The sequence below is a fragment of the Talpa europaea genome (genome assembly GCF_964194135.1).
Source record: "Talpa europaea genome assembly, chromosome: 1".
In the NCBI taxonomy this organism is placed as follows: domain Eukaryota; kingdom Metazoa; phylum Chordata; class Mammalia; order Eulipotyphla; family Talpidae; genus Talpa; species Talpa europaea.
In genome coordinates this window covers 64,915,461-64,929,858 of record NC_140073.1, presented here as the reverse complement: position 1 = coordinate 64,929,858, position 14,398 = coordinate 64,915,461, and the positions used below count along the sequence as shown (strand labels likewise).

At 62.2% G+C, this 14,398-nt stretch overlaps 2 protein-coding genes across 2 annotated transcripts in view; both read left to right on the top strand.

Annotated features, from left to right (window-relative positions):
* Positions 1-13,722, top strand: part of ARHGEF4 (Rho guanine nucleotide exchange factor 4) — a gene marked incomplete at both ends in the record, with an annotated part of 53,983 nt that extends 40,261 nt beyond the window's left edge. The window contains 9 exons of the mRNA XM_084250555.1: positions 6,439-6,618; positions 7,449-7,622; positions 7,693-7,872; positions 9,367-9,599; positions 9,882-10,011; positions 11,390-11,521; positions 12,192-12,435; positions 12,974-13,051; positions 13,571-13,722. Of these exons, the coding sequence (XP_084106681.1) occupies positions 6,439-6,618; positions 7,449-7,622; positions 7,693-7,872; positions 9,367-9,599; positions 9,882-10,011; positions 11,390-11,521; positions 12,192-12,435; positions 12,974-13,051; positions 13,571-13,722 (1,503 nt within the window). The remainder of the gene's footprint in view (positions 1-6,438; positions 6,619-7,448; positions 7,623-7,692; positions 7,873-9,366; positions 9,600-9,881; positions 10,012-11,389; positions 11,522-12,191; positions 12,436-12,973; positions 13,052-13,570) is intronic.
* On the top strand, positions 2,387-2,635 carry SMIM39 (small integral membrane protein 39; the record flags this gene model as incomplete). The annotated part of the gene is made up of 1 exon (XM_084231009.1): positions 2,387-2,635. The coding sequence occupies exon 1, from the start codon at positions 2,468-2,470 to the stop codon at positions 2,633-2,635; it is 168 nt and encodes a 55-aa protein (XP_084087135.1). The 5' UTR covers positions 2,387-2,467.
* Positions 13,723-14,398: the final 676 nt, after the last annotated feature.

The window sequence follows — 14,398 nt, the reverse complement described above, 5'->3', positions numbered from 1 at the left end:
CAGGCGCTGAGGACACAGTCCTCTACACTCTCTCTCCTGGCAGGCGGTGGCTCTGGCACCACAGGGACACAATGACACATCTGACCCAAGCCAGGAGTTCTGAGCCCCAGCCCACCAGAGGGTATGTCACAGCTTTAACCAGAGAAGCACTAAGATTTCATGTGGCTGGGAGCCTTTAGTGCTTTCTGATCCCCGCCCCTATCCCTCCGGAGAGCTTGAGGGATTACATCCTGAGTCTAGTTTTCCCATGAGTTGGGTAGGAGCAGGAGACTCTCTCCCAACCCAGCTCTGCCACACACCGGTCCTCACACAGGTAAGCCACACATTCCCACACACAGGTACCCACACATACCCACACACAGGTACTCACACAGCTAACCCACACATACCCACACACAGGTACACACACCCAGGCAAATGCACAGTGCGTCCACTTGGGTGTCTTCAGCAGGGTGGTCTGCATCTATGCTTGCTCACATGCATGCCATGCCCACACTCACAGAAGGCTGGACACAGAGCACTCCAGGCATGAATACTCTGTCTCTGCATATGCTCCCTCCATGGACTCCCCCTGCTCCTGCATGCCCCTGAGCATGGAGCCTAGAAGGCTCTGCCCACCAGGGAGCTGCTTTCAGGCTCCTCAGCCCCACAGCTGCAGCCTCTGATCCGTCAGAGGGTGACTGCATGGAGCCCACCATTGCTGATGGAACAAGAGACACCTGCATGTGAGTTTGAACAGTGCAGAGTTAAGGTTGCAGGTTCTGCCAGAGGCAGTGGCAACCCCGGGTACCTGACATGGGGTATTTTTAAAAGCCACTGACCCAAATGCAGAAGAATGAAATTGGACTGGATCTCACACCATATACAGAAATCAACTGCAAAAAAAGATTAAATAAAAGATAAGAAACCATAGAACTGCAGAAGAAAATGGAGAAGCCTCCTTGACATTGACCTACCTAGCCAGTGACTTTTTGGATGGTACCAAAAACAAGGAGAGCAGAATCAAAAATAGACAGGTGGGTTGCATGAAATAAAAGTTTCTGCACAGCGAAGGCAATGGTCCACCGCGTGAAAAGGCAACCCACGGGGTAAGAGAAAGCATTTGTAAACCATGTGTCTGTCAACAGTTAATATCCAGTCCATAAGGAACTCCTACAACCCAGGAGCAAAGAATAATTTTTTAAGTCCAATTTAAAAAGGAGAAAAGACATTAATAGATATTTCTCAAAAAAAGATACACATTGCTATCGGGTGCATGAAGAGCTGATCATCAGTCGTCGTAAGGGACTGAGTCCCCCACAGTGAGGCGGCGCCCTACTCCTCTCAGATGGCCTGAGCGGGCAGCCGGGGCAGCGAGTGCGGAGGAAAGACGGCTCCGCGCGGTGGGGGGATGGGAACTGGCCGCCGTGGAGACTGGCTTCACCATGGAGCACGGGGGGCTGCTTAAGGTGTTCTAGATGCAACTCTGACGTGGTGGGGCAGCCCCACATCTGGGCGTGCAGCCAAAGGAGAGGACGTTGGACTCCAAAGAAACGCCAGCACCCCACGTGCACGGCCACGGCGTTCCCAGCAGCGCGCGTCGCCCAGGGACGGGGGACCTGGAGGCCCTGAGGGGTGCGTGTCCCTGCGCGTGCGTCCGTCCAGAGACGCAGCCCGGGGGTGCAGGCGCGGCCGCGGGTCTCGGCCTCTGGAAAGGAAGGCGGTCTCGCCGCTGGCACACACGTGGGCGGGGCGGGGGCTGTGGTGCCGGGGAACGCGCGCCAGGCGCACGGAGGCGAGCGCCGCGCGGTTTCCGTGTGAGAGTGGAGGGGCCGCGCGGGCCCTGGGGAGGGGGCCGGGGAGGCGCTGGTCAAGGGACGGCGTTTCAGGGGTGCAGGGCGAGTGAATTCGGGAAACCTAATGTACGGGACGGGGCTGGGGTGAGCAACGCTGTCCTGGCTTCTTGGGATTTGCTGAGATCTTCACTTGAACCGCACGCGCGGCGGCGGCGGCCGGGAGGACGGGCGGGCGCGCGGCGGATCCCCGGGCCCCGCGCCCCCGCGACGCGCGGTCCGCCGGCTGCCCCGCGGCGAAGCCGGGGCCGGTGGGGTTGACAAGCCCGCGGGAAGGGAGGGCTGCGCCGAGGGCGCGGCCCGCAGGCGGCTTTCCAGGGCCTGCGGGCGCCTCCGCGGGGATCGCGCCGGCGTGTGTCCCGCGTTCGCGTCCCGGCTCCGTCGCCCGCTGCTCCCGGCCGCGTCCGGCGCCGCTTCCCTCCCCCGGGAGGGCGGGTCGGGGCCGCCCAGGGTCCAGCGCCGCGAGGTCCCCGCCCCCCGACGTCGCCCCCCCCCCGCCGGCTCCGCCCTCGGCGCGCGCCCCCTCACCGGGGCCGGGTCTCCCCGCCGCGCTGCGGCTCCGCCTTCCGCGCTCCGCCCGGCGCCCTCCGGGCCGAGGGGCCGCGGACTCGACGCTGGGAGCGGGCGGCGCCGCCATGGCCAGGGCCGCGCAGAGCCGGCGGCGCCCGGGGGCCGGGAACGCCCTGCGCGCGGTGCTGCGCTGCAACCTGCCGCCCGGCGCGCAGCGCGTGGTGGTCTTCGCGGTGCTGGCGCTGCTCGTGCTCATCAACGTCGTGCTCATCTTCCTGCTGGCCTTCCGCTGAGCCCGCGTGAGTGCGCCGCCCGGGCCGGGCCCGGCCCTCGGCCCCCCGGTCTCCCAGCACCCCGGTCTCCCGGCCCCCCCGACCTCCCCGACCCCCGGTCTCCCGGCCCCCCACGGCCTCCCCAGCCCCCGGCCCCCCGACCCCCGGCCCCCCCGGCCCCGCCCCCTCGGCGATCGCGGGTGTTCCCGGCGGGCCTGGGCCCCGCGATCCCCGCCGCGCCCCGGAGAGCGCCCCGCCCCCCCCCCCTACGGCCCGGGTCCGATTGCGCGCCCACCGGGCCGGCAGCATCTGGGGACTGGGGCGGGGTCACTTGGGCCGCAGGGATCTTCCAGGTGTGTGTGTGTGTGTGTGTGTGTGTGTGTGTGTGTGTGTGTGTGTGTGTAACATGGCCGAGTGTGGGGGGGCGGGGAGTGGGGGGTGGGAATGTGGGTGCAGCTGGGCGGAAACCGCCGGCAGGTGACCCCCCTAGGCGGACCCGGGCACCGTGTCTGTGGGGTGAGACGCGAGCTCGGGGAGATGAGTGGGCGCCTCCCGCGCTTTCCCGCAGCTGGGTTTCCCATTTTAGGTTGTAAGCGGCCTCTCGGCCCACCCCCTGCCCCAGGCAGAGCCCCCGGGGCCCCCCCGCAGGTGGGTCGCCTGACATCTTCACCCACCACCCCTTCCCTGTGAGGGAGAGGAAGCCAGGGGCCGGGTGGGAGGGCGGTGGGCAGGAGTCACCGCCCTTTATCAGATTAGATCTCCCTCTCCCCATAAACCTCAGTGCAGAGTGGCTCTGCCCCTGTCCATGCCCGAGTTACACTTGAGCTTGCCCCTCCTGTTGAACAGCCCCCCGCTGGCCCCCGCAAGACCCCCACGTCTCTGAGCCAGCTTCAGTTCTGCTGTCAGGCCCCTCCACCTGCCCAGGTGCACCTCAAGACAGGCTCTGCTGTCAGGCCTCTCCCCAGAACTGACCCAGAGTGGGGCCCCGGTGGCCTCTGGCCTTTCGTGGAGGCGCATGTGTCTCTGCTCTCGGAGCTGGGTGCTGTCTTGCTGATGTCACGTGAGACAGCGGGTGTCGCAGCCCGCCCGTCAGAACCTTCTGTGTGGGCCTTCGCAGGAGCTCTGTGGCCCACGTGGACAGAGTATCCCTGTGGCGTCAGTGGGAGCCCGCCGTGGGGAGCAGCAGGCGCTCTCGGCTGTGTGTAGGATGCCTCCGGCGTCCAGCACAGGCCTGGGCCGCGGAATGACAAAGGTGAGCATCCCCCAGCACCGCGGGCTAGAGTGACCCGGCAGGTTGGAGACAGGTCTCCTCGATGAACGCGTGGGAACCCTGGCTCTCTGGAGAGCCCCACGCCTGCCCAGTGCTTACGTGGGCGCCTCCCTTGTGGGCTTCCATCTGTCTGCAAGGACAGGAAGATAAGTGAGAGGTGGGTGGGGCGCTGGGGTGGACAGGAGGACAGGAGGGAATGTTGTTCGGACTCACCGGAGGGAAAGGGGCTGGCGGACCCGCTCTCACCTGGGAAGGGAGGCCGTGCGGGTGCCTCACGTTACTCCCTTTGGCCCGGGCTCCAGCCTCTGGGCAGCCCCTGACTGCCCTGAGCCGCGTGGGGTGCAGCTGCTGGAGCCAAGCAGAACAGCTGCACCTGCGCTCTGGACACTCAGCAGACGCAGGGTCCAGCCCATTAGCTAGCCTGTGGCCATGCGCTGGCAGGTCCATGTCGGGGGCACAGGGAGAGTGACTCAGAACACCCGCTTTTCGGGGATCAAAGCCACAAAGCTTAAACAGGAAGTTTTGTTCCCTGTGTCCAAACCTCAGTGTGCCGAGGAGGCTCCAAGCCTGAGCCCTTGCGCGGTCTCAAAACACAGACATGTTCCTGAACAGCCCGTGGCGACCCTTGTCCCTGCAGCCTTTCTCATGGGCTGGCCCACTCGGCCTTCCAGCATCCTGCGCCTTCCTTGTCCTCCCCACGCCCTCCCGGACCTGGAGGGATCCTGCAGGTGGGGGATGTGCAACCGAGGGCTGCTCCATCTAGCGCCCGTCCCTGGCTGCAGCAGCCTTGCTCCCTTGTGGTCTCCACATCCTCCTGACTCATCCAATCACGTTGCATCAAGCAGGTCTGATCCAGGGAGCCAGGCCTGTGACAGAGTGACACGCAGGCAGTAGGCCTTTCAGGCTGGCTGAGAACAGGGGTCCCTTGAGGAGACACGTGGCCCCCAGGAACGACCCAGGGCTCTGTGCCCAGAGTGGGCACCAGGAATGTACAGCCCCTCTGGCTGCTGCCTGAGAGAGAGTGTGTTCATAGGCCAAGGATTATTCTATGGAATGGTTTCATCAGGCCTTAGAGCAGTTTTACCCCAGAAAATAGGAAGAACCGGTGGTTTCTGAATGTGCTTGCTCAGGCCTTACCCTGGAGGGCAGGCCTCACCCTGAATGGGCTCCGGCGCCTGGTAGCCCACCCCACCTCTTGCCTTGTCTATTCAGGGCACAGTGGAGGTCTCTTAAAGCAGTAACCGGAACCCACTCAGGTGGCCGCCCTGCCCATCCTGCCCTGCCCACTCCCAGTGTGCTCTGAGGATAAGCACACTCCGGGGAAAGACCCCGGCCCTGAAGCCAAGGGAGGTCTCATACCCGGAGGGGCAGGCGGCAGCTCAGAGGAGGAAACAGTTGGCACAGAGGGGCTGTCTGCAAGGCCTTGAGTGCTTGACTTAAGAGCCGGAGCTGATCCCGCCAGAACCAACACTTGGCCCAGCAGAGAGGAACAGGGAACCTGCAGCCCCAAGTGCCCAGGTCCTCAGCAACCCCCACCCCGAGACACTCGTCCTCCCAGGAGCAAAAAGTGAGCCCGCGCTGCAGGCGTCAGCCAGATAGGAGATGGAGCTTGCGCACGAGGGCAAACCGAAGGTGCTATCCCCCTGCCGGCAAGGGGGAGGGATCCCAACACGAGGTCCATGACCACATGGGAAAAAGGAACCTTGCCAGCTGTTTCAGCAGAGAGAACTCCGCATGAGGAATATTAGCAAGTTACAAGGTGATGAACTCAGTACCCACGTGCACAAAAGCAGCCCTGAGCCAGCACAGAGGCGACAGCTGCAAGGCACCCCTCTACCAGGGTTAAGGAGCCGAAAGAAGGGCAGAATAATGACACCCGGTCCTCCTGTGGACTTGGGGCCCGGGACTCTGAGGAGGGCAGTGGTTCCACTAGTGCTGGGGGGACGGGCCTGTGCTTTGTGACAAGTTCTGAGAGTTTATAAACCGCTGCCAACGACATCGTTACCAACATGGCTGGGCACCACTGCACCTGGGTGAGGTGGCACTTTTGCTTGTCAGGTGACCTCATAGGTACCCCCAATCTACAAGCCAGTGAAAGGGAGGTAGCTCCTCCCTCCAGTGCCAAAAGTGGAGACCCTCACTAAAGCACTGGCATAGCAGTAATGTATCATGCGGTGCCCCGCCAGCATCAGGGAGCGGGGTGACTGGGCAGAGTTAAGAGGCAACAGCTGAATCACTGGCTCCCTGGGGTAGGAGAAGGTGTGCCCCGCAACAAAGCAGGAAGCTACATGACCACCAGATTCTAATGGTCACGGCCACTTCAGGCTTCCTATGAACCCTGACAGTCCAGACATGCCCAGGGAAGCACCCTGACTCCCCAAAGAGCAGCTGGCTCAGAGGGAACCTCCATCCATTTCCTCTACCAGGAGTCAGGATATCCTTGCCCAGAGCTGCTGATGGTGTGGGGCAGAGGACAGCAGCACCTGCCCCTAGAGGAAGCACCCATGTGGCATCCTGACCCCACTGACCTGCATGTCCCTCGCTCTCTCCACAGCTCATCAGCGATGGCAGTGTGGTCTGTGCTGAAGCACTCTGGGACCATGTCACCATGGATGACCAGGAACTGGGTTTCAAAGCTGGGGATGTCATCGAAGTAATGGATGCCACCAACCGAGAGTGGTGGTGGGGCCGTGTCGCCGACGGCGAGGGGTGGTTTCCAGCCAGCTTCGTGCGGGTACGCTGCCTTGCGCTGTCCAGGCCCTTGGAGAGCGTGGCTCTGCTCAGAGACGCAAGTCTGAACGCCTCTGAGGCCCAAGGTGCTGGGCAGGACCTGACTCGGGGCTGTGGTGGCCCTGCCAACTGAGGGCTGGGCAGGGCACTCGGGGAGGTGGTCCAGGCAGCTGTGACACAGCCTGCTTGCTCCAGCAGAGCCACCACCAACCTCTGCTCCACCCCACCCCCGGTGCCCTCAGGGCAGAGAGGAACGGTTCTCCAAGGGGCAGCATCAAGCTAGAAGGTCACTACAAACAGTTCACTTTTCTAGGCATTTACTAAGTCCTGTGCAAAATATTGCACGGGTCACATCACCCCTCCATCTCCTTCATAACAGCCCACAGCTGGGCACCGCCAGTTACTCCTGAGAAGTGGAGGCATGGACAGGTTAACCCTTACACAGAAGGATCCCAGGGAAGGCTCCCCCAGCCCCAAAGCAACCTAATGAGGCCTTTGGTCTGCAAGGAAGAAGTGCAGTGCAGCCTCCAGAAGGCGTGGGGGGGCGCACAGAGATCCCAGGTCCACCCTGCACCCACAGCCTGTGTTAGTTGCAGGTCAGAGGCAGTAAGTCACTTTGCCTGCCCCGGGCCCTAGAGGGGCTTGCCCTGGTGGGGCGGGAACGCCGGGTGAGCCAGGCAGGCGGCCGGCACAGGCAGCGAGCGGGGAGGGGGGGTGGGCTCTGTGCAGGGGCGCAGCAGCTGCCGTCCTGCGCCCGCCCCGGCACCGCGCCGGTTGGGGGGAGAGGTGGGGGAGCTACGGAGCCCAGGGCGCTGACCGGCACGTTGCCTGCAGCTGCGGGTGAACCAGGACGAGCCCCCCGACGAGGCCTGGCGGCCCGTGGCCCCCGAGGCCCAGGATGGGGGGACGGAGGTCCCGGGCAGCAAGGAGCAGATGCGGACCAACGTGATCAGGGAGATCCTCAGCACGGAGCGCGACTACATCAAGCACCTGCGCGACATCTGCGAGGTGAGGGGGCTTGGTGGCCGGGCCAGGGGGGCGCGGCGGCCCTCGGAGACCTGACCCCCGCCGCCCCCAGGGCTACATCCGGCAGTGCCGCCGGCGCGCGGACATGTTCAGCGAGGAGCAGCTGCGCACCATCTTCGGCAACATCGAGGACATCTACCGCTGCCAGAAGGCCTTCGCGCGGGCGCTGGAGCGCAGGTTCAACCGCGAGCGGCCGCACCTCAGCGAGCTGGGCGCCTGCTTCCTGGAGCACGTGAGCGCCCCCCCACCCCCGCCGGGCCTCCGGGGCCGTCCCCAGCCCCCACCCCCAGCCTTGGCCGCGGGCTCCCCAAGACCCAGGCCCCGCCCCGCAGCTTCCCCCTGCCCAGACCTCCTTGCCGGCTCTCTCTAAATAATTTTTTTAAAGATTAATTTTTTACAAGAGCTGGGGTGCAGGCAGGAGGTGTGGGCGGTGAGAGGATTCAGCAGAGACAGAGTGGGGGGCAGAACAGGCAGACTGACTGAAACACACTGCTGAGGGGAGCAGCGGCGGCAGGAGAGGTCTGCTGTCTAACGTGGGCTTCTCCCTGGCGGGGCATCTTCAGAGCGCTGCCAGCTTCACAGTGCTGAGACGTCACCCCTTGCACCACCAGGGACCTCTGCCCGCGCCTTTTGGAGGCAAAAGCCCAGTAACCTGCTCTGTACCCACACGTTCCCAGGCCTTCCCTGTTCAGCTGCCCTCACCCATCACCCCCTCACTACAAAAGTGTCTCTGCTTCTACCTGCCCAGCGTGGGAGACCAGGCTCCCCGATCAGAGGGGCGCAGGTCTGAAAGGATTTGCTTAGGGCAGAGTAGAAGCTCAGGGCTTCCTGGGGTCTCTCACACAGTGAGCAAACCTTCCGGCTGTGGACCTGACAGGGCGTACTTGCGCTCTGGTGCCAGTGCAGTGGCCTGGGCTGGCCTAGGTGGACACCTGGCCTTGCCTGAGGGAGAAGGCCTGTGTTTCCACTGCACTCCTGTCGCCCTCACGGGGGCTGGAGCAGAGGATACCAAGTCCCTCCTCTGAAGGACAACAGGGTGTTGGGAAGCCACCACATCTCTTCCGGAGCAGGAGAGTAAGAAGGGGGCCTTGGCCTGGGCACCTGAGGGAGCAGGTGGTGGATCTGGACACGGCGTGGGTGTAGGATGCGGGTCCAGGTGTGCAGCGCACAGTAGGAGCATCACAGCAACCCAGCAGCGAGCTGCTCTCCCCTCCTTACCACCCAAGTCCACGAAGCCTGAGCTTGCTGAGGGGCCGCCTGCTCTCTCAGCGTGTCCGAGGAGACAGAGGATAAAAATAGGAGGCACCACGAGCCTCAAGGCCGATACACAGTGTGGACACATCTGTGTCACGTCGTGTTGACTAAAGCGAGAGAGGCTTTCATCCTGCAGGTGTAAACTTTGTGAGGAAAAAATAAGGCTCTGGGCTGAGAATGAAGACCCAAAATGTGCAGCCACAGACCCTGGCATCTTTGGTCTGTCTCTTGTCCCTTCCTCTTTCTTGTCTGTGCCTTGATAGCCCTTCTTTACTAGCGGCATAGGCTTCATCCCCCAGGCTGACACGCTAGCCGCAGAGGGCCCTGCTGAGGAAAGGGGGCTGGGTGGGGCCCTTTCCAGGGCCTTTCATGTCCCTGGGTGTGATAGAGGGTAGAGGGTCCCTCCCCAACCTGCACCCCAGTTGCCAGGGGAGCCAGAGACAGCTGTCCTAACCTCCAGCTGTGCCCCCAGCAAGCAGACTTCCAGATCTACTCGGAGTACTGCAACAACCACCCTAACGCCTGCCTGGAGCTTTCTCGGCTCACTAAGCTCAGCAACTACGTGTACTTCTTCGAGGCCTGCCGGCTGCTGCAAAAGATGATCGACATCTCCCTGCATGGCTTCCTGCTGACACCAGTGCAGAAGATCTGCAAGTACCCGCTGCAGCTGGCTGAGCTGCTCAAGTACACGCCCCCCCAGCACAGGTGAGGGGTGTGAGCACTGGACACTGCTGCAGACACGGGGTGATGCAGCACAGCGCTCAGAGCTGTCACTGCACTGAGGGAAGAGCAGAGAACAGGAGGGAGTGGGGAGGGGCAGGATATGAAGTTCCGCTTGCTTTGTGCCCACATGGATGGATAAAAGGTGGAGGCTGGCCAAGAGGTGGAGCAATGGCCCCAGAGGGGAGCAGCTCCGCAGGGTGCGCTGGGGCCCAGGCGGCTGTCTACTTTCTATGGCAACCCGCTCTCATCTCTATTCTGTCCCAGGGATTTCAAGGATGTGGAAGCTGCCTTACATGCCATGAAAAACGTGGCCCAGCTCATCAACGAACGGAAACGGAGACTAGAAAACATCGACAAAATTGCTCAGTGGCAAAGCTCCGTAGAGGACTGGGAGGTGAGGGCCTGATGTCCCCAAAAATATGGTGGGGCTGGGCCACTTGATTTAAAACCATCCATCCCCCTGGAAGTTCCAGGAGGGGGCTGAGTCATGCTCCTGGTAACTGGAGAATGGGAGCTGGAGGTAGGGAAGTCAGGCCTCCCTCGGCCCCAGCTCTGGGCATAGAGCTGCCTTCCAGAGTGACCAGCCTGGCCCCCTGCTCCTCAGAGGGCAAGGCCAGGAGAGGTACTGCCCCTTGCAAAGTGCAGCCAGCCACCCCGGTGGGAGGAGCTGTTTCCCTGCCCTGGGGCCAGGCCAAGTCGCCCAGTTTTAGTCACTACTCCCAATAGAAGGCCCAGCCTGCCACAGCAGACCAAACATGGCTGGCTCCCGGCCAGGGCTCCTGGTTCGTTTTTTCTGGCTTGCACGTTCCCCTCCCTCTATGTGCCAGTCTTGCCTTCTAAGGCAGCGCGGAGGCCTGAAGTAAAGATGACATTCCACCCTTCTGAGGCATTCCCGCCCCACAGGGAGCGAATGTCACACAAATGCAGCTTCCTGGGCGTTGCCTGAGGAAGAAGGAATTAGAATCCCTGGGATGGGTTTTGTCCTTCATTTTCTGGCCGTTGGGGCTAAGGACCCCTTGAGAGTCACCCCAGACAGAAGGAGTGCCAGCAGGACCCCTCGAGAGTCACCCCAGACAGAAGGAGTGCCCGCAGTGCCTGGCTGGGGCTTGTGCTTTCCAGGAACAGGAAGGGGCAGGACTTGGTCCGAAGTCTGATGATAGACTTCAGGCACTAAACACACTTAACTGGGAAGAAAACCTCCTAAGACCCCCTAAAAGGCAGGCCGTGGAGGTGACATGACCTCAGGTCTAGTCTACTGTCCAGGGGAGCACTATACAATTGAAAAAGCACTTAAGGGACGCAGGGAATGTTCTGGCAGCAGCCATCTTGAAAAAGAAACAGTTGAAACAAAAATAACATTTTAACAATGTCTCCAAAATACCATTTCAACATAAACTATCAAAGTGAAATATTTCATTGTTTCATGCAAGTCTCCCAAATCAGTGTGTGACTCACTTCAGCGGGGACTGGCCACACTTATGGTGCTTGGCCTTTGGCTGCTACAGACCATTATGCAGAGACCACAGCTCCCAGGTCACACCACCCTTTGATAACCCCTTCCCAGGGCGCCCAGTTCTTCCTTCCACTCCCAGAAGAGCCCTTCCCTGTGACCTGATGCTCTCGGGGGTGTGGCCAGTGGGGATGCAGCAGGCGGGGCCCGTGGGGACACCTGCCCCCCTCCCCCAGGCAGACATGGAGCTCAGCAGAGATGGGTGGGCTTCTGGACCATAGTCCGGTGCTCTCAGCTCTTGCTTCTGTTTGGGGTCCCCCAGGGGGAGGACCTCCTGGTCCGAAGCTCCGAGCTTATCTACGCAGGGGAGCTAACTCGTGTCACGCAGCCGCAGGCCAAGAGCCAGCAGAGGATGTTCTTCCTGTTTGATCACCAGCTCATCTTCTGTAAGAAGGTACCGAGTTGGAGTTGCTCTGCCTCACCTCAGGCAGCTCAGAGCAGGGTAGAGGTGTAAAGCAGGGGTGGGGTGGTGGCCTGGAACCGCCCATCCCTCTCTGCCTCCCTCCCTCTCCCGCCCCTCCCCACCACAAGCAGCTACTCTCTCCCAGGCCCCTTCCCTGGTCAGGCCCTATGGCACTTTGCAATGAGCCTCGCAGCCTCCGGCCACATGCTGCTGCCTGACCAGGTTGGTTGCTGCTCAGAACACCCTATTCCCTGGCCCAGCTCCAGCTGCTTCTAATGCCAGCCCCTCCCTGCAAACTTCAGCCCCCCTCCCTAGCCCTGGGGGCCTCTGCCCCAGCAGCCTCCTGGCCTCCTCTTTGCTGCCAGCTTCTCCATTGCAGCCCACGTGACCCTCTTGACTGGTACTAGGGGCCTTCTCTGCACTGTGGGCCCGCCCCACTCTCTGCTTCCAGGCTGCCTCCCGATGAGTCCATGGCCCCCAGCACCTGCTCCCTGAAAAAGGCTCTTCCATAGGGGCTGCAGCAGTCACTGCTGCGCGAAAGGCTCGGCCCCTGGGGGCGCGCCTGCTGCTGGGAGGCGGGTGTGCAGCCCTTAGCAATGGGCAACGGGGAGGGAGGGGCTGGGCTTGGACAGGACGGGGACTCACGGGAAGCCTCCTGCAGGACCTTCTCCGGCGAGACATGCTGTACTATAAGGGCCGGGTGGACATGGACGGCCTGGAGGTGGTCGACCTGGAGGATGGGAAGGACAGAGACCTGCACGTGAGCGTCAAGAACGCCTTCCGGCTGCTCTGCAGCCCCAGCGGGGAGAGCCACCTGCTGTGTGCCAGGAAGCCTGAGCAGAAGCAGCGCTGGCTGAAGGCCTTGGCCAGGGAGCGGGAGCAGGTGCGGCTGGACAAGGAGACAGGTGAGACCCTGCTCGGCCTTCCTCACCCCAGGCAAGGTCAGCACAGCCTTGAGCGGTCTCACAGCCCATTGCACTCCCCACCTGCCCACTGTGTCAGCCCCAGGGCATGGGTCTGCCAGCTGGTGGGCAACACCGGAGAAGGTGGGCACTGGCCTCCAGAGTACCTCCTAGTGAGCAGGGCGTCTCCTCACGGCGCCCCTCCTGTCCACGGATCCCTGGGCGTCACTGTTGATGTGACCGGCCCAGCTGTGTCTGGGGAAGAGCTGCTACCGCCATGCAGAGAAAGAACATTAGGCCTGGGTCAGCTATGGGGATGGAGTTGGGGTGAGAGATGGGGTGGGGGAGTAGATATGTGGAAGATGCCAGAGGTATCCAAAGCAGCTCCCCTGTCGAGGGACTCGAGCACCGGGTCGGCACAGGGTGCGCAAGACAGCCCAGGGTGGGAAGCGAGGCCGGGAGGAGCAGGCAAGCCACATGCTCAGAGGAAACAGGCCTCTCCCACCCCACCCCACCCCACCCCACCCCACCCCACCCTCAGGCTTCTCCATCACGGAGCTGCAGAGGAAGCAGGCCATGCTGAACGCCAACAAGCAGCAGGCCACTGGGAAGCCCAAAGGTGAGTGGATGGCAGGCCCACCTACACCACGGCGCCAGCCCTAGTGTGAGCTGCCTCTGACCCCCAAAGCCAAGCCACCTAGCTGGCATCTGGGTCCTCAGAGCTGCCCCCTGCCCTTTGCAGGCGTTTGTCCTCAAAGGTCGGTGATAAGGAGCCATCAGTATGCAGTCTTTGTTCTCGCCTCAAACCCTCAGACTCCCCAGAGTGGGCCACCAGTGACAGGGCTCACTTCCCCCCCGGGGCCAGACTGCTCTCTGGCAACAGCCTTGCCACCTGGCAAGGAGCCAACATCCTCATTCCAGACACCTTCAAGCCTTTCAGGGCCTGTGCCACAGAGGATCGCCAGGGCCCCTGCCCTTCCAGGCCCCTGGTCATCCCCACTGCATCCCCCAGTGTGGTCAGCCCCAGGGGCGCAAGTGCCCTCCCATGGAGGGCTGAGGCCAAGCCTTAGGGGGATGGGCCCCACCCCACGCCTACAGCAGAGGCTGTTGCTTGGCTCTCAGACTCTTTCCTTCCTAGCCCTCGGCCGGCCCTACTACCTGACACGCCAGAGGCACCTGGCACTGCCCACCAGCCTGCCCCAGAAACAGGTCTTGGTGCTGGCAGAGCCCAAGCGGAAGCCATCCACCTTCTGGCACAGCATCAGCCGGCTGGCGCCCTTCCGCAAGTGAGCTGTACCGCAGCCGCCAGCACCATGTGGACCTGCGCCTGCCACTGGGAGGGCCTCCAGCTTTTTCTCCCCAAGGCCCCCCACAGCCAGCCCTCCTTTGCTATTACGCAAACTGGGAGTGAGCAGGGTGAGGGCAAAGCTCAGTGCCACCAACACATGCCAGTTCTGTGCCCCTGCTCTTGGTTTCCGCCCCACTCCCAGTGCACTGATGACCCTGGCTGGAGAGGAAGGGCCCTTCAGCATGGAAGGCTCCTACATCACAGACTCTTGGGGCCTCCTGCCGGCTAGCGTGTGAGAAGACCGGCCACTCTGGACCCTCTTCTTGGGACATCTGGTCACCCCACCTTCTGTTCTCTGCGGAAGGCCCGAGAGCCTGCCTGCCTTCACCACGCCCAACACTGGGCTGTGGGGCCCTCTGCTCCTTGCAGGGCCCCGGCCAGGCGGTGACAGAGCAGCATGCGTCCCTGGAGGGTTAGGAAAGCACTTCATCGCACCAATGCTGGGCCTGGAGCCTGCCCAAGCTGACCCCCCACCCACCGGACACCCTGCACCCTCTTTACTCATGTATTTCTAGTGAAAAGAAAAACACTAGTCAGCGACACTTGTCAGGGTTTGTGACCAGTCCACTTGTAGCTGTGGGTGACTCCTGAATCTGGTATGGGTTTTGTTTGCATTTT